We start from the raw sequence: 24,718 nt of genomic DNA, 5'->3' as shown, positions 1-24,718 counted from the left end.
TGACAGCAGTTTAAAACTCAGGTTGGCACAGATTTTGTCCAGCAAGTGTCTTGCAAATTGGTTGCAGGGGCCTGAAGGACTAAGATTTAGGCCCTTCATCACCTGGAGCAGGAGCGTGGGAAACTGCCTTATACTGAGTCAAAGCATTGGTCCATCTAGCTCAGTATTGTTTACATAGACTGGCAGTGGCTTCTTCAAGGTTGCAAGCAGGAGTCTTTCTCTGTTTTGGAGATGCCGGAGAGGGAACTTGGAACCTTCTGCATGCAGGTGCTCTTCCCATCCTCTGACGGGGAATATCTTACAGTGCTCACACATGTAGTCTCCTATTCAAATGCAAGCCATGGTGGACCCTGCTTAGCAAAGGAGGCAATTCATGCTTGCTACCATTAGACCAGCACATATTGCTGTCTGTATAGATACAATGGTATGGCAAAATCTGAGGAAAACTGCTTCCATGGATTAGACCCTAAAATGGGCTCTCCCCTGTTTTTGTATAGGGCTTGTTGCTAGTTTTCCTTCATTGTCACTATAGCCCTTGTTCCTGATGTATTATTCCTCCCAGTTACCTGGAAAAACCACAAGGCCAGCTGAGTTCTTCCAAGCAGCAGAGCATAGCCTAGAGCAGTGTTTCTCAACCACCAGTCCATGAGGCATCACTAATAAATGCCCCCCCCCCCCAATCAGCTTGGCGGAGGCCACCAGGAGCTCTCCAGAGCTCATTTCCAGGCAGCCCTCACTGCTGGATAACATTCATTTCACTTCCTTGAAATGAAGTGCCTGGGGGTGGGATCAGGGGCAAGGGGGGTGACCCCCTTACTAACTGATGGTTTGGGAAACTGCATATGAATAATGTACTGGTCCATTACTCCATAAACGTCAAACACTAGTCTAGAGAGCAATTATTTTATTTATTTAAAATATTTGTATACTGCCTAAAACTTGAGTCTCTGGGCAGTTTACAATTAAAATCATTTGAAACATCAAATCAATTACCAATTAAAATCATTTAAAACCAATTATGGTTTTAATCAATTATGCCAGTGATTTGAGTGGCTAGCCAGTTCTTTGACAAAACTGTCACAGCTATAGGCAAATCTGCCAGAGCCATCTGAAATCCATCCATATCCATCACTTTCCAGCTAGCCTAACCGTTCTAATAGCAAGGGCCCCAGCCTAGAGGACTGCAGTACGATCCTGGGACTACCCTTCTTGGCTCAGGCAAGGAGATGGTTGGCAAAGGGGTGAGCAGTACAGCAACAGAATCCCATTGAGAGTCAGTGTGGTGCAGAGATGAGAGTAGTGGATTAGGGTGACCTGGGTCCAAATCCCCTGTTGGCCATAAAGTTCAGTGGGTGACCTTGGACTTATCACCTGTTCTCAGCCTAATCCTTCTCACAGGGTTATTATGGGGTAAAAGGTGGTGGCTGGGAGAACCTTGGATTAAAATGTCATAAGCAAACTACGTTCAAAATCAGATGACTTGTGGATCAGCTACTAGAACTAGAGAAGGGTATCATGATTGAGTGCTGCAACCTACTTCCTTACCCACTGGATCCAGGCTCCTGCTCTCCAGAAAAACCTGGTGGTCCAAGTGAGGATAAATTAATTGCATCTGCCTCATCCAACCAGGTCTCTGTAATGTGTGTGAGCTCAGTGTGGTCATCCAAGATCAAACCAGTCTATCATTCAGCAGTAGTATTTTAAGACCAGATGGTTGTTGCCATGGCAACTAGGTCCCCATTGGTTTGGAGGAGAATTGGAATGGGAGATAGCCCTCAAATGTCTAACCTCCCGCATAACAACCACATCTCTGCTTTTCATCATATGCCTGCTATTTCTGACCTTCACTTTTGAAATGGCAGTACCCAGACCATCTTACAGCCTTCCCATCATTAAAAAAACAACAATTTCATTCACTCACAGCTGTATCAAAATTGGCAGGGTGTTCCCCAACAGATAGCTAAAATTTGATATGCGCATGTTTCATGACACCCTGATTACTAGAAGTGTCTGAAAAAGAAGCATTTTTTTGCCTCTTGTAAAAAATGCACAGCATGAAGCCAGGTCACACAAACAAGTAATTTGGGTGTAACCCTCACACTCAAACCAACCTAGAATTTGAGACATTTGTAGTTGGGTAGTTACCATATATGTAATATAGTGGAATGCTACAGAGTTTTGAGAAGGGAAGAGGGCATGACTGGTCCAGTAGCAGCAAGGAATGTCACTAGTCTTCCAGGGTGCAAGCTGTAGTTATTAGTGAGACACATATATGTATCTGTCCAGTGAATGTCCCATTCTGTAGAAAAGGTTGGCAATCCCACTCACGTCTGGTGAATGTCTGGGAAAGAATAATAATAATGAATGAATAAGAACATCTACCTAATGGTCAATGGCAGCGATTGCTAGTGTAGCTCCATAATGCCATTCCTAGTGTTATTCAGATGTCTGAGGGGTTGTTGACGGTCACCACAGTTTGGACATTCAGAATATCTATCTATATCCACAGCAGGGGTTCTTAACCTTTTTACACCTACAGATCCCCAGATCCTCAAACATTACCTATGAGCCCCCACCTCACATATTTTCATAAGGCTCTTGTAAAAATTAGAGAGGGAACATTACTCTGGATAGTTATTTTCAAGGACTGACATCTTGACAGCTGAAGTGTACATGTTAGTAAGGTCTTCAGGAACTTAGTGGGAGCCCTTACACAACTCCCCTGACCTCTTGTGCAATGTGTTTCTGACTCTCAGCAATGTGTTTCTGCTCTTACAGAACACGTTGGAAATGCTGGCAGCACTTAGAAGTATTAGCACTCTTGCACATGAGGACTAGGGGAATTGGCAGTGTTAGCTAACAAAGTGCTAACACTGCCATCCTGGCTAACATTAGTAGGGTCTGTGGGTAATGGTTCCCACTAAGTACCCACAGACCCTACTAATGTTAGCCAGGATGGCAGTGTTAGCACTTTGTTAGCCAGAATGGCAACCAAGAACTTAGATACTGGCTGACGTGATGTACAACAATAGGTTGCCACAAGAAAGGGTGTGGGTCTTCAGGGAGCCACCAGCGTCCCCATGGTGGGAGTGCATTGTGCAGCTGAGCAGGAATGGAGGAGGAGTGGGGAGCAATTCTGCTTCTCTTCCTCCCTCCAAAAGCCCTTTCTACTTGCAGGAATATGTTCCTGAGGGCTATGCAACCCAAGCATGTATTTCTGTATATAGGCAAGCTTGATTAATAAGGACCAGTGCAAACATAATACTCTAACAGCCTAACCATCGTTCAGTGATTTGAGAGGGTGCCGCAGGATTGGCACCCAAAGGGAGGGGGTTACCCCTTTGAGGGAGCCACTTTGGGGGACAACAAGGGCGAGGGCCAGGTATTCTTATTTTGGCTTCTGTTGTTTTTAGGCCCTCGGTGTTTCAGATGTGTCTTGGTTTGTTTTGGGATGGAAAGATGAGGCATGTCCACTGACTATGGGATGGCTATTCCACTGGTGGTGGGGAACTGAAGAAGTAAAGCTGGCAGGTCAGCGAGTCGTTACAGGGGAAGGGAAATCAGAAATCTATTCGCCGTTTCCCCTTCTGGCTGTTCTGCCAGCTTTTTGACACTGGCAAGCAGTGCCAACCTCCCACAGACTTCACCTTGCTCCTCTGTAATGCCAGATCTGTCCAGAATAAGTTAGACACCATCCATGACTTGATTCTGGATGAAGGGGCAGACTGGGCATGTATTACAGAGACTTGGTTGGGGGAGGCTGGTGTCCCAGTCTGGTCCGAGCTTCTCCTTCCAGGGTGCTCTGTTGAATAGCAGGTGTGGGGATGTGGACGAGGAGGTGGAGTGGCTGTGGTCTATAAGAATAACCTCTACCTGACCAGGATCCCTGTTGAAGTGTCTGACCATATTGAATGTGTAGGGGCGTAACTACAATTAGGCAGGGGGAGGCCGTTGTCTTGGGGGCCCCCGCCTTGGGGCTCTCCCCCACCCAGCGCCTACCTGATCTTCCGCCTCCGAGGAGGCAGCCCTGGAAAGCTCATGGCAGGTTTTCGAAATCAAAGGACAGGAGTGTGCACAAGAGAGACGCCCCCACCCAAGCCCAGGGAGAAGCGCAGAAGGCGGCTTCCTCTTCGGTGGGCTGGCATTTTTCTCTCCCGGGGAGAGGGGTGGAGTGCTTCACGGCTGCTTTCCCTGCGTTCCAAGGCTGAGCCTCTCTGTTCTCTAGCTCGTAACGAAGCGAACTTCCTTGTCCTCCCTTCTGCGACCGCTTTGTCGATACTGCGCGGTGCGCGCTAGGTGAAGAGGCTGCAGCAGTAGCCGCGCCAAATTCCATGTGGAGGGGAAGCCCAGCCTTGTTTGCACAACCCTCAGCCAGCCAACCAGTCACGTGAAGCCTGTAGCCTGCCTCTCCAGCCTTCCCCTTTTCTCTGAATGTGCGGTCCCCCTCCCTTTCCTTCAATGAATACACACAAGATTTCTCCTTAAAGCAACACTCCCCCATTTTAGTATCTCAGTCAACATCAAACTCCTGCAACTTTTGGGGCCTGAAAACTGGGAGGGGGGAGGAGAAAATTAGCTAACGGTGGTGGCGGGTTGGAGGAGGAGGAGGAAGACACACACGACTACAAATATCGTGCATTCTTTCTTCAGGCAGAATTCTTTCTATACCCATTCTAAATCCTGCACAGCGGCGGGAGGGAAGGAGAGAATCCAATAACCAGGATGGGCACGTGTGAAATTGTACCCACGCGCAAACACCATTTAAGGCTTGTTAATGGAGCGGGGGAGATAATTGTGGTTCAAACAGCAATTGGTATCAATACACCATCACAAATCTGTTGTATTAGTTGGTTCTGCTTTCGTGTTCTCTGTACCTTGCAACTAGTTGGGATAGTTAGCAGAGACATCCGGCCAGAGGAAGGAGAGGTAAGCGGTGACGGTGGGGGGAGGGGCATTTAAGAATCTTGTCTCAGGGCCCACTCCAACCTAGTTACACCCCTGTGAATGTGTGTACCTAAGTTTGGGGACCAGGGATAGACTTGGACTTCTGTTGGTGAACCCATTGCCCCGCTGCCCAATGGAGTCCCTGACTGAGCTGATGGACTTGGTCTTGGGTTTGGCGTTGGAGTCCCCCAGGCTTGTAGTGCTTGGGAACTTCAGTGTCCACCTTGGGGCTAATCTGTCCAGGGCGGCTTAGGAGTTTATAGCAGCCATGACAACTATGGGCCTATCCCAAAGGGTCTCGGGACTGACGCACATTGTTGGTCACATGCTTGATTTGGTCTTTCACTTTGATCAGGGTAGTGTTCCATGGGTGGGGACTCTTGTGATTTCCCCACCATCTGGCTAAGGTTGGACTTACAGTCACACCCCATCTTCACAGGGGCAAGGGGCCCATTAAAATGGTCCTCCTGAAAAGGTTATTGGATCCAGTAGGGTTCCAAGAAGCCTTGGAGGGATTTAGTGTTGGCTATGCAGGTGAGCCTGTTGATGCCCTGGTTGATAATTGGAACAGTAAATGCACCATGGCAGTAGACACGATGGCTCCTAAGCATCTTCTCCAACCCGCTTCAAAATCGACCCCTTGGTATACGAAAGAAATACAGGGGCTGAAGCAGCGAGGTAGGTGACTGGAGCGCAAGTGGAGGATAGACTCGATGCGAATCTGACAGATTACAACATAGAGAACATTTGAAGATCTATGCTCTGGCAATACAGGTGGCAAAGAAGCGATTCTTTTCAGCTCATATTATGTCCGCAAGTTCATGTCCAGCGATGGTGTTCAGGGTTGTGAGAGGGCTAGTAAGTGCCCCATCTCCTTTGAATCTGAATTTGGAACCATCTGTTTTGGAACCATCTATGAATCAGAATTTGGAACCGCTGTGACGTGTTTAATGAGTTCTTTGTAGATAACATCTCGTATTCAAGAGATTTGGATTTAGACCCCACATGGATTTAGACCCCACAATTACTGCAGTATCTGAATCAGAGGTGTCCAGCGACTCTGATGTGATCAGGCTGGATCAGTTCCAGTTTGTGACTCCTGAGGATGTGGACAAGCTGCTTGGAGCACTGGAGCCTACCACCTGTTCTCTTGACACTTGCCTAACATGGCTTATATTATCTGGCAGGGAAGTTGTTGTAGAAGGCCAAGTAGAGATCATAAATGCTTCTCTGAGGCATGGCAGGAGGCAATTATTAAATCTCTTTTGAAGAAGCCTTTGTTGGATCCCTCACAGTTAACCAACTATAGGCCTGTCTCCAACCTTCCGTGGTTGGGCAAGGTAATTGAGATGGTGGTGGCCTCCCAACTCGAGGCAGTCTTGGATGAAACTGATTATCTAGACCCATTTAAGACTGGCTTTCGGACGGGCTATGCGGTAGAAACTACCTTGGTTGGCTTGATGGATAATCTCCAGTTGAGAATTGACAGACGAAGTGTGACTCTGCTGGTCCTTTTAGACTTCTCTGTGGCTTTCGATACTATCAACCATAGTATCCTTCTGGAGCGTCTGAGGGATTTGAGCTTGGGAGGCACTGCTTTGCAGTGGTTCTACTCCTACCTTTGGGCAGATTCCAGATAGTGTCCCTCGGGGACTGTTGTTCTTCAAAATCTACACTTTGGTATGGGGTCCGTTAGGGCTCCATATGGTCTCCAATGTTGTTTAACATCTACATGAAACCTCTGGGAGAGATAATCAGATTTGATGCAGGGTGTTATCAGTATGCTGATGATACCCAATTATTATTTTTTTGCCATGTCAGCATCATCAGGAGAGGGCATAACCTCATCATACTGGTATTCTTAAGTGTACCAATGAGTATCTGTATTCTTGTTTTTGTGTTTGAATGACAGATTAAAACTATCCCTATCCACCCCCAGCACAGTACCTCCAGTGACTGTTGCTGATGTCTATCTTATGTTTCTTTTTAGACTGTGAGCCCTTTGGGGACAGGGATCTATCTTATTTATTTGTTATTTATCTGTGTAAACTGCCCGGAGCCATTTTTGGAAGGGCGGTATAGAAGTCGAATAAATAATAATAATAATAATAAATAAATGCTTGCCTGGTGATGGTGATGGGCTGGATGAAGATAACAAACTGAGACTGAATCCAGATATGACAGAGGTACTCATTGTGCAAGGTCGGAGCTCAGGAGATGATTTTGATCTGCCTGTTCTGGATGGGGTCACGCTTTCCTAGAAGGAACAGGTACACAGTCTGTGGGTGCTCTGGACATAAACTTCTCCCTGGTGTCCCAGGTTGAGGCAGTGGCCAGAAGTGCCTTTTATCAACTTTGGCAGATACTCCAGCTGCATCCGTTTCTTGAAATATATGACCTTATAACAGTAGTACATCTGCTGGTCGACTCCAGACTTGACTACTGCAATGCGCTGTATGTGGGGCATGTGGGGCTGCCATTGTACCTATTCCGGAAACTGCAGTTGGTTCAGAATGCGTCAGTCAGGTTGGTCTCTGGGTCATCTTAGAGAAACCATATCACTCCTATCTTAAAAGATCTACACTGGCTGCCGATAAGTTTCTGGGCAAAATACAAGGTTTGGTTATCTCTGTCTCTATATATAATTCTCTAAGACGTACCCATACCTAATCCCATGTGTGGCAGCTCTTGCGAGAGTTTGTAAGCAAGCTGCTGGGAGGCGAAGAGGAAAGCGATGGTGTACAGGCATGCGGGCAGAGGGGGGGAAAGAAAGCGGCGGGGGGAGAACTAGAGTTACAGATGCTCTGCGTCAGTCTGGGTCAGCTAGTAACCTATAAAGCCCTAAAGAGCTTAGGCCTTGCGTATTTAAGAGAATGTCTTCTTTGCTATGAGCCACACCTCCCATTGAGATCATCAGGAGGGGAGAGCTGGTCTTGTGGTAGCAAGCATGACTTGTCCCCTTAGCTAAGTAGGGTCTGCCCTGGTTGCATATGAATGGGAGACTTGATGCGTGAGCACTATATGATATTCCCCTTAGGAGATGGAGCCACTCTGGGAAGAGCAGAAGGTTCCAAGTTCCCTCCCTGGCATCTCCAAAACAGGGCTGAGAGAGACTCCTGCCTGCAATCTTGGAGAAGTCGCTGCCAGTTTATGTAGACAATACTGAACTAGATGGACCTGTGGTCTGACTCAGTATATGGCAGCTTCCTATGTTCTGTGTTCCTATGTTCGTCTGCAGCTGCCACTGGCTCGTCTGGTGGCTACTCAGGGATGGGCCTTTTCAATTGCTGCCCCAAGGCTTTAGAAGTGCACCCTGCTGAAATAAGAGCCTCCCCATCAGTGTTCTCTCTAATTTTTCCATCTGTGTGCAGAATGAATTTTGTTCTGGGCGGCAGTATCAAGGCAGTGTGTGCGCGCATGTATATTCAGAGTGAGACTGTCCTGATTCAGTCTGAGCGGGATCTAAAATTAACTGAGCATACATCAAAAAGCTTCTGTGCACACACATGTGCACACACCTTACAGGAAACACTGCTCCCCCTCAGTTACAACTTTTAAAAAGGCAATCAAGACACATTTGTTTATCTAGGCTTTGAATTTTATACTGATTTAATAGTTTGATGGTTTTTAATAGTTTTAACATTTTAAGTTTTAATTTGTTATAATGTTTTAACCATCTTACTTGTTTTTATTGTTTTTTTGTAAACCGCTCAGAGACTTGCGTTTTGGGTGGTATGTTAAATAAATAAATAATAAATAAATAAATTGTGTGCTCCTTTTGCCCAGCTCTTTCCCCATCCCCTAGCCCTGCCAGCCGTAAGGCAGTGACGTTGCTGTATTTACCTGAATACAAGGCAACTTTGCATTTAACATGAGCCCCTTCAAAATTAGAGGTTAAGTACAGGTTATACTCTTATTTATTCAAAAGGAAGAGTACTCTTTCTCCAGGGAGGTCATCTTAAATTCAAAGATGACCTCTCCAATTTCAAACATGAAAAAACTTGGGGGGAACCTAGTCTTGGATTCAGGTAAATACAGTAACTGCATTTCAGGCTAACCATGGTGGATCTGAAACCAGCCTGAAACCCTGGTTTCAATTTTTGGTTAAATGAGAATGAAATTAGTATTAATTGAGCTTGATGTTGTTGCAGTGTGCTGAACTGCAGTTATGGTAGTGTGTCTGCAGAGGATACACTACAGAAGGAATAAAAGGTTAGGTGAACAAATTAAATTACTCTTCTTCCCTTCTCCTAATTGCATAACTGTAGTTAAGCTGTTGGGAATGTTGCATCTGTTCAGTATCTTAGGTCTTTGTTGTTGTTTTTAAAGCTGCTTTAGTGTTATTTTACATTGCTGGCTCATCCACTGGAAATATAGGATATTTTGTTCCTGAAGAAGATGCAGAAGACTCCAGCTCAATATCGCTACTATTCTTAACTTCCCAAGTGACACTGCTAGGCAACTGCAGGAAATGCTACTAGATGTTCATGGATGCTGGGAGATAGTTGCTTAGTAGCTGTAATACTATTACTATCATCACTAGTAGTAGTATATTTTGCTCCATCTCTTGAGCCTAGCAAAATGACTAGTATATTTGTTGTTTGAAGAAGGATTTTTGCATTTCCAATTATTTTATTTATCATATTTTTATACCGTCTGATAAGTACATCTCTAGGCAGTGTACAAATTTTAATATTAAAAATTACAGATTAAAATATATAACACAAAAATAATATAAAACAAATTATTAAAATTAATTCTAATTAAAAGCTTGCGAGAACAGGAGAGTCTTGAGCATCTTCCTGAAAACAAACAGAAGGAGATGTTCTTATTTCAACAGAAAGCTCATTCCAAAGCCCTGGGGCAGCCACAGAGAAAGCCCAGTCCTGAATCGCCACGGGACGAGTCGGTGGCATCCGTAACTGGACCTCTCCAGAAGATCATAAAAGGCGGCAGGTTTCATGACAAAGGAGGCACTCTCTTTAATAGCCTGGACCCAAGCTGTTAAGGGCTTTTTAGGTAATAATCAGCACTTTGTATTTCACTTGGAAACATATTGGCAGCCAGTGCAGTTCTTTCAAAACCGGTGTTATATGGTCCCTTCATGTTGTCCAAGAGACCAATCCGGCTGCCATAAACGTTTGTTCTCCCTCTTCAGGACTTTCTGTTGTGAAAAAAGCCTGTTACTGGTTTAGACATGTACATATGCCCAAATGCATCTGCAAGATCTTCTTTCCCTTATCTGAAGAATCATTTACAGGAGGGAGGAAATGCCTGACTTCTTTCTCCTTCCTAAGTGGAAAGCATTGAGACCTTCGTGTGTGCATCAGTTTACTGTGCCTGCAAATCTCTCGATCACCTACTGAACTGAGCAGGAGGTTGGATACATCAATCCATCCCCTGCAAAGCATGTTTTTGCCGCACAAATCCCCTCACATTACCCCCCGCCCGGGGTTTGGTAATATCTAATTATATGTTTCTTACATATATAATGATGTGCTTGAGTGAGAACTTGGGTTTTGAAACTAAAACAGATGTATACAATAGTGACACACATCTAAACCTGAAAACACAATTTTCAGTGTACATCTTAGTCATTTGGCCAAGATCCTAAAAATTAAGCAACTAGTTGCATATGCTAAAGGGGCCTTTGACACTGTGTTTCTCAGACAGCAGTCCACTATGCCAGATAGCAAACTTTTTGAACCTGAGAGGAGTTTCAAAAGCTGCTTTTAATATTGCATAGAGGCCTGCTGTTCAATCAAATAAGTGAAAAATCCCACCGGGAATATCTACAATATCTTTTCAGTCATGAAAAAACTGCAGTTTCTGTCATATTAAAATGGTTATTGTATTGCTATAGAAGTAGAATAATTTTGGATTTGGAAGGAAATCTTGGAAATCGGCTGATTCAACCTCCTGCAGGAAACTATTACAGCATTACCATAAGTAATGGCATCTTCTTAGTTAAAACATTTGAAGTCAGGTTTTCTAGCCTTGAAGTATTCTAGTGTTCTAGAGAGTGTTTTTGTATGCATTCTCCCTAAAAATTCTACTATGAGGGTTCTGTTTTCAGAGCATTCTTTAAAACAACTTTCGTAACATATAAATTAGTTTTCCAATCATATCTGTAGTATTGATTGAGTATTTAAATTTTTTTTAAAAAGTTTTGTTTTGTTTTGTAAAGATGTCAGTAATCTTTCTCAAAAAACATTGTAGCTGAGTTGCTTCATCATTGTGTTTTTATATGTGAATACTGTAAGATGTAGTACTTGCCTGCATTAAATACACGTATTTATGTGGCAAGCTGCATGTCACATATTACTTCTGGTATCATGTAAACTAGCCCTCAAATATATGGATATTGCATCCTTTTGTTCTTTCTTTCTTTCTCATCCTTCACCTCTGCCGAAGTTTTGCTTCCCTATGTACAGCTTATTGTCAGTGATAGGCTAATTAGCCATATGTTCCATAATCTAATCAGAGTGCTCATGCTCCAGGCATTCATCCTTTTTTCTGCCTTCTGTTTCCTAGATTATCTTTCCTGTGCCTTTTCTTATTTCTATCTGCAGTCTGCATTATTTTAAAGTAAGATTTTTGAGCCAAATACTTTAAATCTTCTTAACAACTACTAAAAACAATTGTAGCTTCTTTATATTTAAAACAAAAAACCAACCATAAGTTATATTGGGCCAGTTCGTATGAACAACATTCCCATTGCCTGACCAGGGCAGGGACGTGTCTGCCCTGATATCACTAAAGGACATCCCAATGTGCTGTCGGCCCGGGACATCCTTTAATTGCATGAAGGAGCAAACATCTAAAGTGCCTCTGTACACACACGTGGAGAGGCGATTTAGATGAATGTCCCTCTCATGTGATTAAAGTGCATCGGGATGTCCTTTAGGGACATCAAGATATTGGCACATATTGGCTCTTCCCCACCCTAAACATGTATGTTTTTTGTTTGAACTGGCTCATAGTCAGATTTTCATTGTTGTGTTTGTAATAATGGTTGGGCCCTGTAAGAATAGGGTTTTTTTTAAAAAAAAGAAGTGTTCATTAGACACCTGTTATCTAACTGGTGGAGAGGAAACTAGTTGGTAGAAAGAATTACAACAGAAACTTTTTCCATAATCTGTTCAAACTCATCTCTGCAACCATTAGGATTTGACATTTTATTAAAAGAACAAAAGTGGAGATTCTCGAGTCAGTAGAAATGTACAAAAGAAGAGTGTATCAAGCAATTTCTCTATAGTTGTCGGATTCTTAATTATCTGGTTCCGAATAAGTCGATATGTTGGTGATGCATATTAACTCCAAACTCTCAACAAAAAGACCTTTTTATTGTGTACACCAAGAAAAGCTAAACGTTGGTAAACATAAAAACATAAGACGTTTAGGTGTGATACACCATCCTCAGTTAAGTAAAACAAATAAGCGCAGATGAAAACCTTGGCTGCCCAGCTGTTAAATTCCTTAGATGTGATAATTCCCTGACTGGTGGAGAGATGATGGGGTGGGGGAGGAGTGAGAAGGGGGAAATGCCTGATTCTTCTCAGAGGCTTATAAACTTTATAGCATCGGCCAGTGCCTCCCGAGCATTAATGTCAGGTCTCAGTTTTTCTATAAATAATGCTTCCTTTATTTTCCTTCTTTGTAGGTTCCTTTCAATCCCTAAAATAGATATTTTAGCGGGCACCATTTGGCCTTCATGCTTAATCCTCATATGCAATGACCAGGGTTTCGTTCTCTTTGCACAATGCCTCATATCTGCTCGTTCTTTATAACTATCTTTCAATGACCTGCCAGATTCCCCAATATAGAATGAAGTGCAACCTAAGCATTGAATTTTATATATTGTACCTTTCTTTCCACAATTTCCGTCCCCCTGTTCACAAATTTCACAATCTTGTACATCACATCTCCTATCATACCGTCTAGAGTTAACTAACAATTGTTTAAGTGTCATTGTTGCTGTGCAAACCACATTCACCTTAATTCCCTGTCCTTCCAAGATTCTCTGGGTTTGCCATGTAAATCTATTGGTAATGCTCTTTTTCAGCTCTTTAAAACAGGCAATTCATACCCATTCTTCCTAATTAGGTTTTCAGCTTTCTCTCTAGATTCCTTTTGATGTTCAGCTGTGGAAACATCCTCTGCCTTCTTTATCACATTTTTCATAGTTTTCATTTTCACTGTTTTGGGTTGTGCTGATTGATTCTTTAATAAAATGTCCTTTTTGGCTGATTTTCTATACCATTTGGTCTCTAAATGATTATTTTTAAATTTAATTTCCATATCTAGGAAAGTAAGCCAGCTCTCCTCACTTGGTTTTTCCCCTCGTGAGTCTTACACTCGCCCCCATATTCAAGTTCTCAAATATTTCATCTGCCTGCTTTTCTGTAGAAGTAATAATAATCAAATCATCTGTGTAACTTTTATACAAAATTACATCAGAATTGATGCTCCTTTGCTTGATGGTATTCATATATGAAATAGCCAGTAAAGGTGTTAATCTATTACCCATTGCTAGCCCCTGTCTTTGCACATAATACTTTCCATCAAACTTTAAGGTGTTACATTGCAGGCATTCAGTAATCACTGCATTAATGTCATTAATAGAAAAACCACATTTGTCAATGACATCACTATTCTCTTCCAATAACCATATTCTCTTCCAAAAACCATTGGCAAAGAGGCACCTTTTAACATGGTGATTCTCTTTATTTAGCAGGGGGAGAGTAACTGGCCCTATCCACCCCCAGCACAGTACCTCCAGTGACCGTGGCTGGTGTCTATCTTATGTTTCTTTTTAGATTGTGAGCCTTTTGGGGACAGAGATCCAACTGATTGATTTATTATTTCTCTGTGTAAACCACCCTGAGCCATTTTTGGAAGGGCGGTATAGAAATTGAATAAATTAATAAATTAAATAAACCATATCTCTTGCCCCTTCATTATCTACATTCGTGTACAGTTCCTCAACATCAAAACTTTCAAAATGTACCTGGTTCTTAAAACAACTACTGAGGAATAACCAAAAAGACTGATTTTTAAACTAGGAATAATCAGAAGCATTTAAGAAACAATTTTAGGGGTGTGCAATTCGGGTTTTCGGGTGATTCGGCTCGGACCCGAACCGAATCACCCCTGTTCTGTTTTGTGCCCGAATCTGGGTCACCCGAATCACCCTTGATTCGGTTCGGATTTAATCCGAATCCAAATCCGAATCGATTCGGGTGGGTAAAAAGGGGCCCAGGGGCAAAATTTTGGGGTGGGGTGGTAGTGCCCAATGGGTGGAGTCTACCACCCCAATTTCAGGGGGATTGGGCAAAGGGCTGATTTTTGGTGAATTGTTTTAAGTTTTAGTGACTTTGGGGCAGTTCGGGGGCATAGCATGGGATCTGGGCAAAAGGAGTGGGGTGGGGTGGTAGTGCCTAATGGGTGCAGGCTACCACCCCAATTTCAGGGGGATTGGGCAAAGGGCTGATTTTTGGGAAATTTCTGAAATTTTCATGTCTTTGGGGCAGATTGGGGCAGAAAGTGGGGCCTGGGGCAGAATAGTGGGGTGGGGTGGGGTGGTAGTGCCTAATGGGTGGAGGCTACCACCCCAATTTCAGGGGGATTGGGCAGAGGGCTGATTTTTTGGGAATATTTGAAGTTTGGGTGTCTTTGGGGCAGATTGGGGGCAGTAAGTGGATCTGCCCCAAAGGAGTGGGGTGGGCTGGTAGATAGTGCCTAATGGGTGGAGACTACCACCCGTCCCCAATTTCAGAGTGATTGGGCAGAGGGGTGAATTTTAGTGAATTTATGAGGTTTGTCTTCATAAGGTGAAGTGTGCTAAATGGATTACTTCCTCATATTATTCATAGTAATTGAGGTGTGAAAAAGTGAAAGTGGGGTCATGAGAGTTGTTTAATTGAAAAAAAATCTCATTTGCTATGATAGAATGAGAATTCACACCTCAGAAAAAACTTCTGAGGTGTGAATTCTCATTCTATCATAGCAAATGAGATTTTTTTCAATTAAACAACTCTCATGACCCCACTTTCACTTTTTCACACTTACTATGAATATGAGGAAGTAATCAATTTACTTCCCCAAAGTCACTAAAACTTAAAAAAATTGCCAAAAATCAACCATGAACCGAATCACCCGAATTTTCGGGTCCGAAATTCAGGTGATTCGGCTCGTGCCCGAAAAATATCCGGGGACATCGGGGGTGATTCGGTTCGGCCCCGAATCACCCGGAATTGTTCGTTTCGGGCACAGATCATTCTGTGCCCGAAATTTTTTGCACATCCCTAAACAATTTATAGCATTGCTAATTAGTGCATAAATCGTAGATTTTCTGATTCCAGAACCTCACTTTTGTATCAAGTCATTTTAAAATCATATATTGTTTAGCATATGGTTATCTATCTTAAGTATCAGCCTCATAAAGTGTCCTCATTCTCAAATATCTGATATCTCCCTGGCCTATTAAAATGTATGCTTTGTGAATTAAAACTCCCTTCGATTCATATCTTTTATATCGAAGAAGGTGCAGTGTTTCATACCAGTCCTCAGATATATTGTGAGTGGAGAAGAATAAATATATTTTTCACAATCCGGTTGATAGTTACTGCATTCGCAGAAACCTTGTCTGCAGACACAAAGTTATGAGCTTAAATGTTGCTCCATTAAGGAAGTATGAGTCCTAATAGATAAATTAACAGACTTTGAAGGACCAAGGTTAAATTTGGACTCAGGCAAGCTCGGGGAGAGTGCACTATATTCTCTATAAACATGAGATCCCCCACCCCATTTCAGAACTTGTTTGGAGGGGAAGGGTTCCCCTCATTGTTCTCACTCTTGGTTTGGCTTTGTGGTGCCACTGTTGAGCTGTAATATTTGACCTGTTATCGGCTGGTAGCCTATTCACAATGAGTGTAGTAATTCCTGTCTTACTCTGATTTAACATCATGACTAGGCTTTGAAATACCCAGTAGCCTCCTCCTTTGCCCCTCCCATCTGGCCAGTGAAAGATTCCTCTTCACTGTTGCTGGGTGGGAGCTAGACACATCAAGACTAGATTATGTGGGGAGAGGAAGGAGTCTGTGTTTTCTTGTTATGTTTGTTCCTGCAAAAGCCCCGCAGAAGGGAAAGAAACTACCTCTCCCTTTTTCACAGGCAATTTATTCACAGGCAATTTGGGAGTGGCAAGGAGAGGGACTTTTCTCTCTCAGTCTGAGGTAAAAATGGAAGTAGCAGCATGCGGATGGGGTCATGTCATGTGCGCTTCTCTGTGTTGCTGTATGAGAAACCAGACTCTATATGCAGCAGTTTCCCAGCCCAGAAAAGGGAGGAGGGCAGATTTTGCACTAACTCCCTCCAAGTTGTCTTCCAAAGCTGATTTAAAGAAATAACTTTCCAAGAACAGAGCTGCTGTTGGGAACGTGGGTGGGCACAAAAACCTGGAGTGGATTTCTTTTGAAGAGGAAACGGTATGCTCATTAGCCTTCTTAGCTCCTAACCTGCCTATGTCAAGAGAGTTGGAAAGTTTGGAGGAGAAGGAGGAAGAAAGCAGTAGTTTAATTGTGAAGAGCTGCTGGATGTAAAATACAGAACTGGATCTTTTGGGGGAAGGAAGGTTCTTGTGATGTGTGGTAGAGCTGCTAGGGAGATAGGGGCAGGTTTTAATTTCTAGAAGGAGGTGTGTAGTAATTCAGACTAGCACAGGGGAAAAATACTATTTGTTCTTAAACCTGTATTAATTCTGTTTGGGAAGGAGAAGATTGATCTTGTCCATGGAAAGGGAATGTCACTTTGCTTGTGCTCAGATACATCTGTAGTATATTTCCACTTTCTCATAGAAATTAATCATTGTCTACCAAGCCAAAGGGACAGTTTGGTGCATATGTGTCAGTTAAGGGACAGTTTGGTGCATGTGTGAGTAGGGAGAGGTCGAGATAGCGATGTAAGCTTAGCTATTAAGCCACATTAATATTTATGGATTCATGTTTATGACATAATCATGAAAAAGGTAAGCTTCAAATACCATTTCAAGCCTATACAAGTGCCTTTCCCATGAAAATTCCATGCAGTCCTAATTAAGATTAATGCTGAAGATTTCATCATTGTATATTGAAATCTTTCTCTACAGAGGAAGAACTTCTAATCATAACACAGAAGTTACTGGTAAACATTGCTTCTGTGTGATTGAAGGAGACTTCACTATGATTTAAGCAGCACATTATTTACAATTATATATATATATTATATATATATTATATTTGAAGTACTTTATCAGTCGCAGATCTGTCTCTAACTTCAATGCCGGTTTCCCCCACCACCAACTTTTTTGTTTGCTGTATTTTGTTTGGTTTAATTTGGTTTGCTGTATTTTTAGTTTACCATAAAAATACTACAGGTTGAGGTTTATCTTGCATGATTTCTATTTGTATTTTTATTCCCCGCCCCCTCCCAATAGTTAAGGTCCAAAGTGTGTCTGTGGAAATAATGTTTTACTATGTTTATGTAGTAAAGATGTTATAGTTTAACAGAGCAAAAGTTAAAATATGTAGGACTAGAGAGCTAGAGGAATTTCTTTCTGTTCAAATAAAGGCAGGCATAATTCACATGAAATTGTGATTTAGGTTTGATCAATTTTGGATGAATTCCTAATATAGAATCTTTAACACTATTTGAAATACTGTTCATTTCTTTCAGAATGTAAAACATGTTGCTGACCTACACAGCAAGTGATTGAAGGAGAACAGAAAAGCACCAATCCGTTGATAACAAAATGGGAAATACAACTACTAAATTCCGCAAAGCACTCATAAATGGAGATGAAAATTTGGCCTGTCAAATATATGAGGGTAACCCTCAACTAAAAGAATCCCTGGATCCTAATATTTCTTATGGTGAGCCCTACCAGCATAATACTCCATTACACTATGCTGCTAGGCATGGGATGCACCGAATATTAGGGTGAGTATTGCTGTATAGTGTATTTAGATATGCTTAGTCTTGTAATTTGTGGTTAGTTACAACATTAGAGTCTTCTATAGAAGCATTTTTGATACACAAGCTTTTACATTTTGTTTTGGTTTTTTGCTTGCTATAATATATCTGCATTATGGCAAGGATCCACAAAATAGTGCAATTAGTTTGTGTGCCTAAGGGGAAGTTGGGCTTATTTCTCCAAAATTTCAATTCTTGATATGGCATGGGTTGATCTTCTGTTGAAGGTAAATAAGTTTTTAAAAAATTCTGTGGGGAATGCCCAACTCCCTAGGCTTGTCAAAAATAGCTCTGTGGAACCCAGTCACTGTTATAACAGCATTTAGTTATTTAGAAGAGTTACTTAATCTTCACTTCTGTCACAAAATGTTGTGTGTACAACTAATTCCTGAAATCCCTTATTCATGTGTTTTTTTACAGTGTTTGACACAGCACGTTGATTGTCTCATTACTCTCTAGTGCTAGATGTGTCTACTTTGCAACTGTTTCACACGCATACAGTTTGTCATTTGAGCTAAAGATTATTTAAGGGCTTGTTCAGATAATCATTTAGAGTGAGTTAAGCTTTGAAATTGCCTGGAAATTTATATTAAGGTTGCAAAATTTTGTGCTACAGTTTGTAATATTAGACAAGATATGTTTTAAAGTTAGATATTACTGATTAGTTGGTTTTTTAAATTTAGTTGGTTATGGACTGGTGGATAGTTTTTGTTTCATGTTAATTTTAATTAATGTTAAATTCAGTTATTAGACATGTATACTTTTATTTTTTTTTAAAGTTTGTTTCTGGTCATGTACCGAAATAAAGCTGCTGCTGCTGCTGCTGCTACTACTACTACTACTACTACTTCTTGAAACTACTTGAAATTCCCTTTCTGTTGTCACAAGAAGCTAGAATAGGGTTGCCTTGCCCCTCGGAATTCTGGGTATCACCTAGATCTTAAGCATCTCACCCGGATTGCTTAGCCCAACTGGATTCACCTGGATTTCAGCTTTTTCTTCTTTTTTTTTAAAAAGCTAAGCTCTAGCCCTTGTAGAAGCAGAGTTATGGAGCAAAATGTGCAGTCACTATTCTCCTCAACCGCTGGACTTGGATTAAGAGAGGAAGAGCAGCACAGGAGGCTAGCTGAGAGGGTTTCATTTTCACAAATACAGTAATCTCCTGAGGAATGCTGCCTTGTTTGTTATCAACAGGGGTCTCTATTGGGCAGTTGAGAGGATAGCTTGCTTTTAAGTGAATCACTACCTGCCTACCAGGCTGTCTATTGTAATGTTTAAGGACTCTCTTGACTTTACATTCAGTGCATGCCTACTTAGAAGTAAGCACTGTTGGTTTCAATCAGATCTTCTCTCAAATAAGTTTGTACTGAATTGCAGCCTTAATTAAAAAGCTGTGCATTTTTTTTGGTTCTATTGCTGCTGTCAATATGTCAAGGAAAATGGTCAGGCAAAGATATGTTCCCCAACTATTGTTGGTAGATATCCAGAGCAAATACAAGTCAACTGGAAAGTGTAGCTGCTAATTTTCATCTGCAAATTATTTGCAAGCCCATTTACATAATATGCAAATTATACACCCGGGTTTGGAGAGCCAGAATATGGCAACCCTAAGCTAGAGCTAATTCAAAGGCCTTACCTTGTTTTTGTTTCCTTTTGTGAAGCTCTAGATACCCTCCCTGTCCCCTTTACTCCTCCCCTGTTATCAACCCCCTCCTGGTAAATTACCTGGTCACAAAAGAAAAGGAGGAGAAGACTGCAAGAGATGAGCTTCAATTCATAGCATCAGTCGGGGTTTACAGCCCCTCACTTCCCTTTAATATTCATCACCAAGGAGGGGGCACTCATCATTGCTTTCATGCATGTTTGCTCCCTGGAAGCTGGAGTCCAGCCAGTGTTTTCTGGGTCCTAATGCCCTTCATTTATTCTCACACTTTTGGACTCCCTTGTAGTGAGGAGGTATTTGGTGGGATAGGTTAAGGGAGGCTTCAGCCCTTTCACCTCCCATTTTCTTTCATTATTATTATTCTTATTATTATTAATTCGATTTCTATACCGCCCTTCCAAAAATGGCTCAGGGCGGTTTACACAGAGAAATAATAAATAAATTATTATTATTATTATTATTATTATTATTATTATTACTACTACTATTTTTGCATTTATATCCCGCTCTTCCTCCAAGGAGCCCAGAGCGGTGTACTACATACTTGAGTTTCTCTTTCACAACAACCCTGTGAAGTAGGCTAGGCTGAGAGAGAAGTGACTGGCCCAGAGTCACCCAGCTAGTATCATGGCTGAATGGGGATTTGAACTCAGGTCTCCCCGGTCCTAATCCAGCACTCTAACCACTACACCACGATGGTTCTCTGTCCCCAAAGGGCTCACGTTCTAAAAAGAAACACAAGATAGACACCAGCAACAGACACTGGAGGTACTGTGCTGGGGGTAGATAGGGCCAGTTACTCTCCTCCTGCTAAATAAAGGGAAACACCATGGTAAAAGGTGCCTCTTTGCCCAGTTAGCAGGGCAAAGTTTCCCTCTTTATTGGAGGGAAACTCCATTGCATAAGACCCTCCCTAGTCCTTGACACATTACTATTATTTATACACCAATTCAATAAAAAAGTCCTCAAAGCAGTTTACATAGAAAAAGGAGGAGGAAGAAGAAATGTCCCCAAATACCAGCAACAGCCACTGGAGAGAGGCTGTACTAGCTGAATAGAGCCAGTTGCTCTCCCCCTGCTTTATATGCCTTCCTATATCCACCCAAAGTTGGTTGTCTGCCTTCCTGTTTTGTGGATCTGCTCTGAGCATTTAATTAATTAATTAACATATTTTTATACCGCCCAAAACTTACATCTCTGGATGGTTTACAACAAGATAAAACATTAAAACATTAGTTAAAAACAAAAACAAGGAATTTTAAAAACAGCAGTTAAAAAATTTTAAAACAATATTCTAAAACAACATTAAAAACAATAAAAACAGTATCAGTTAAAAGCCTGGGTGAACAGATGGTCTTTTTAATTAAGGCTGCAATTCTGTACACACTTACTTGAGAGAAGATCTGATTGAAACCAACAGTGCTTACTTCTAAGTAGTCATGCACTGAATGTAAAACCAAGAAAGTCCTTAAACATTACACTACACAGCCTGGTAGGCAGTTTCTTACAGATTCGGTAAGATCGGAAGCACATCACTTACTCTCAAGCAAATGGGGGAGTTGCACAAGGACTCCCGTGCCCTCCTTATGTGCATGCTTAATTTACTCTATCATCCAATTTTCTTAAATATGTGCTCTTTAAAAACCTCTACTCACATTTTCTTATAATGTTTGTTAATCATGTGCTACTTATACTCCAATAATATTCCCTCATAAAATACCACTATTATGAGGCATTATGGAAAATGCTTTGTGTGATTATTGCTCTCATGTGCTGAGATGAATAGATTCTGCTGATACTGACTATTCCACATGTAGTTATTGATGCAGTAAGTACCCGTGTTTCCCCGAAAATAAGACACTGTCTTATATTTATTTTTCCTCAAGGAGACACACTATGGCTTATTTTCAGGGGATGTCTTATTTTTATTAAGTGTGGTACAACAATCTACATTTATTCAATTATAGTTAAGTCATCTTCTTCTGGAACATCGTCATAACTCTCATATGATCCATATAAGACCCACAGACTGTTGCTGGTCAGTGTTGGGGAGCAGCAGCTTTACTGGTGTGTGTGTGGGGTAAGAGAGACCCACAGACAGGGGTGTAACGATACCGGTAGGGGTGGCAGGCTGCAAGCTGAGGCATACGGTAGAGGGAAGTACGGTAAAAATCTCCTCAGAAAATCTCCTCCTCAAAAATCTCCCCTCCTCCTGGTGGTGGCGGGCAGCGGCGAGAGTAAGCGCGGCGATGGCGGGAGGCAGCGAGAGTACGCCGGGAAGCGACGCCGGGCCAGACGGCAGGCCTCGGCGTCGCTCTGCGCACTCCCGCCCTCCAGTGCGCAGAGCGACGCCGAGGCCCGGCGTCACTTCCCGGCGTACTCTTGCCGCCTCCCGCACAACCGCGCCAGGAGGAGGGGAGATTGAGGAGGAGATTTTCTGAGGAGATTTTTTACCATACTTCCCTCTACCGTATGCCTCAGCTTGCAGCCTGCCACCCCTACCGGTATCGTTACGCCCCTGTCTGTGGGTCTCTCTCACCCCACACACACAGCAGGGGGATGGGGAAAAGCTTCAGCAAGCAGCCTACTACTGAGCCAGGAGAGATCACCACTATGTCTTATTTTCGGGGTATGGCTTATATTGCACAACTGCTTAGAAATCCTGCTACGGCTTATTTTATGGGTATGTCTTATTTTCGGGGAAACAGGGTACCTCAGAGCCACTTAATGGCACACCAGAGGCTTGACTACCAAGCCAGAGGTTGCCAGTTTGAATCTCCACTGGTATGTTTCCCAGACTATGTTTCCCAGACTATGGGAAACACCTATATTGGGCAGCAGCGATATAGGAAAATGCTGAAAAGCATCATCTCATACTGCGCGCAAGGAGGCAATGGTAAATCGCTCCTGTATGCTACCAAAGACAACTACAGGGCTCTGTGGTTGCCAGAAGTCGACATTGACTCGACAGCACACTTTACTTTACTTTACGTACCTCAGCATTAGCTTGAGAAACTGCAGGCACAATTATATGGACTGACTGTTATTAGTTTATGTCAGTTAACTGGAAAGAAAAAAGAAGACGCTGCAATACACATCGTTAAAGAACGTTGATGTGTGAGATTTCTTGCACAGTAAATAAATTAGGTAAGAAAAAACAACAATTCTTTGAATATATCTTATATGACTTGTGTGACCCACTGAACTTATGGAAACTTCTACCTTTCTTTCTTTTTGAAAACCCTTCTTGTTCATTCAGTCAGTGTTCAGTTTGCTTTAATTAGTGCCATTATTCATAATCCTGCTAAGAGCAGCCTCCAATTTACAAGAGATTGAAAAGTGAGATAGCACTTTGTGTATTTCAGGTCTTTTAAAAGTAAGCCCTTCTATCCTTGTTTGCAGTCCCTCTGGGAGTTTTCAGTACCTGTTGTTTGTGACCCTTTCTCACATCTTTATGGAAATTGTCTAAGGCCTGCCCAAACCCATCAGGAATGGGGATAGAAAGCTGCCTGCATTGCTTGTCCTTTCCCTGGATTAAAGACATTGAAGTTTATGACAGTTTTTCCAGCCAATTGCAACCAGTCAATACTGATTTGTTTCCAAGACTATTCCACAGAAGTGAATTACTGGAAGACTGAAAGCCTTGTGCAGTGTTGCATATTATGGTACACATTGTGGAGTGGAGACAGAGAAGAACAGAGTCTTAATGGAGAGTGGTTTAGAGAGAGTTCCAGTAGTGTACAGGGAGAAGAGCAAGCGAGCAAGCGGATAGAAAAGAAGATTAAAAGAGAATGGTATTAAACTTGTCAGACATGACTTTCCATGGTTAATGTAGCAGAGTTGTTCTCTTTGAGTTAGTGAAATTGTAAAAGTAGCCCTCAGGGTGATTTGAGTTGTGCAACCCCACTGTAGGCTTAATACATTATAAAGCATGTTTCTATCATAAGGAAACTAGTATTATTATTTTTTGTCCCTTTCTAAATTGCGTGAAGCTCTGTGCAGTATCATTTATCAGTCAGTCGATTCTTCAGTAGAAACTGTGCCTAATCACCAAACTGCCTCATGAGTGATCTTAGAGGGGTTTAAAGAGTAGCTGGGGGGCCTTGGAGGCACTTTCTAGGGGAAAAGATTACACAGCAGTCTCCTGGAGATCCTGACTTTGCCTTTTCTTTGTAACCGCCATGTTTGGTAAGTCATGAATACTTCCAGTTTGAAGAGGGAAACTGTGCTGGGGATGAAAAGGCACAGTGGTGGGGCTTTAACCCACATCTCCCAGTTGAAAGTTCTTTTTTTTTTAACCTACTTACAGTATATATGATAGAAAAATTGTTCTCATTTATATGCCCTTCGTTCCAAAGCCTCACAGTACTCTCTTTATGAGTCATAGTGATATTTTCTTACTATGCTGTGGAAACTGCCCTTCAATCCAGCTTGTTATGCATATATTTAGAATTTTGTGGCAATATTGACTTCTTAGAATGAAAGATATACAAATGAAGAAAGGTACAAGCTTCCCTGGTTTCCTTTGGGGAAGTTTCCTAGCTTTAGTTTCCCAGAGTGATTCTTAAAATGATACAATTTTTGGTCTGGGGAAAAACACTACAAAACAAATAGCTTCCTAAGCAACTGGAGATTGTAGGTGGCTCTCCAGACACTACCATCTAATTTATTTGTTAACTGATCAAGGAGCTGGTACAGGGTTAGGATTGGCTATTAGCTAGCAACTGCTAGCAATTTCACCTCAGGTGCTGCCCTTTGCCTTTAAAGTCACTCTTTAGTAGAGCACTCCTGTTTTTGTGAGTCTAATTTAATATTTTATGTAATTTTAACTGTTTTATCTCTTACATAACTCACTTGAGCCTAAAACATTTGTATAGAAAGTATGGACAAATGTCTTAAATAAAATATCTAATGTATACGAGAACATTCATTGGATCCTGAAATATTTTTCAGTTATGTAGGAAGCTGCCATATACAAAGTTAGACCGTTGGTCCATCTAGCTCAGTATTGGCAGCAACTTCTCCAAGGTTTCAGGAAACAGTCTTTCCCGACCCTACCTGGAGATGCCAGGGATTGAACATGGGACATTCTGCATGTAA

At 42.1% G+C, this 24,718-nt stretch overlaps 1 protein-coding gene across 6 annotated transcripts in view; it reads left to right on the top strand.

The window, feature by feature from the left end:
• The window catches only part of ANKIB1 (ankyrin repeat and IBR domain containing 1), a 130,720-nt gene that overhangs the window by 18,099 nt on the left and 87,903 nt on the right, over window positions 1–24,718 (top strand). For 5 of the 6 annotated variants that reach the window (XM_053262329.1, XM_053262328.1, XM_053262330.1 and 2 more), the window contains exon 2: window positions 17,659–17,922. In XM_053262329.1, the coding sequence (XP_053118304.1) occupies window positions 17,735–17,922 (188 nt within the window). In that variant the 5' untranslated portion in view covers window positions 17,659–17,734. Of the gene's footprint in view, window positions 1–16,501; window positions 16,973–17,658; window positions 17,923–24,718 lie in introns of those variants that run through there. The other variant, XM_053262326.1, reaches the window with a different exon arrangement.

Source organism: Hemicordylus capensis, chromosome 6, assembly GCF_027244095.1.
Source record: "Hemicordylus capensis ecotype Gifberg chromosome 6, rHemCap1.1.pri, whole genome shotgun sequence".
Lineage (NCBI taxonomy): Eukaryota > Metazoa > Chordata > Lepidosauria > Squamata > Cordylidae > Hemicordylus > Hemicordylus capensis.
Note: the sequence above shows the minus strand (reverse complement) of the source record. Positions and strands in the feature narration are given on the sequence as shown.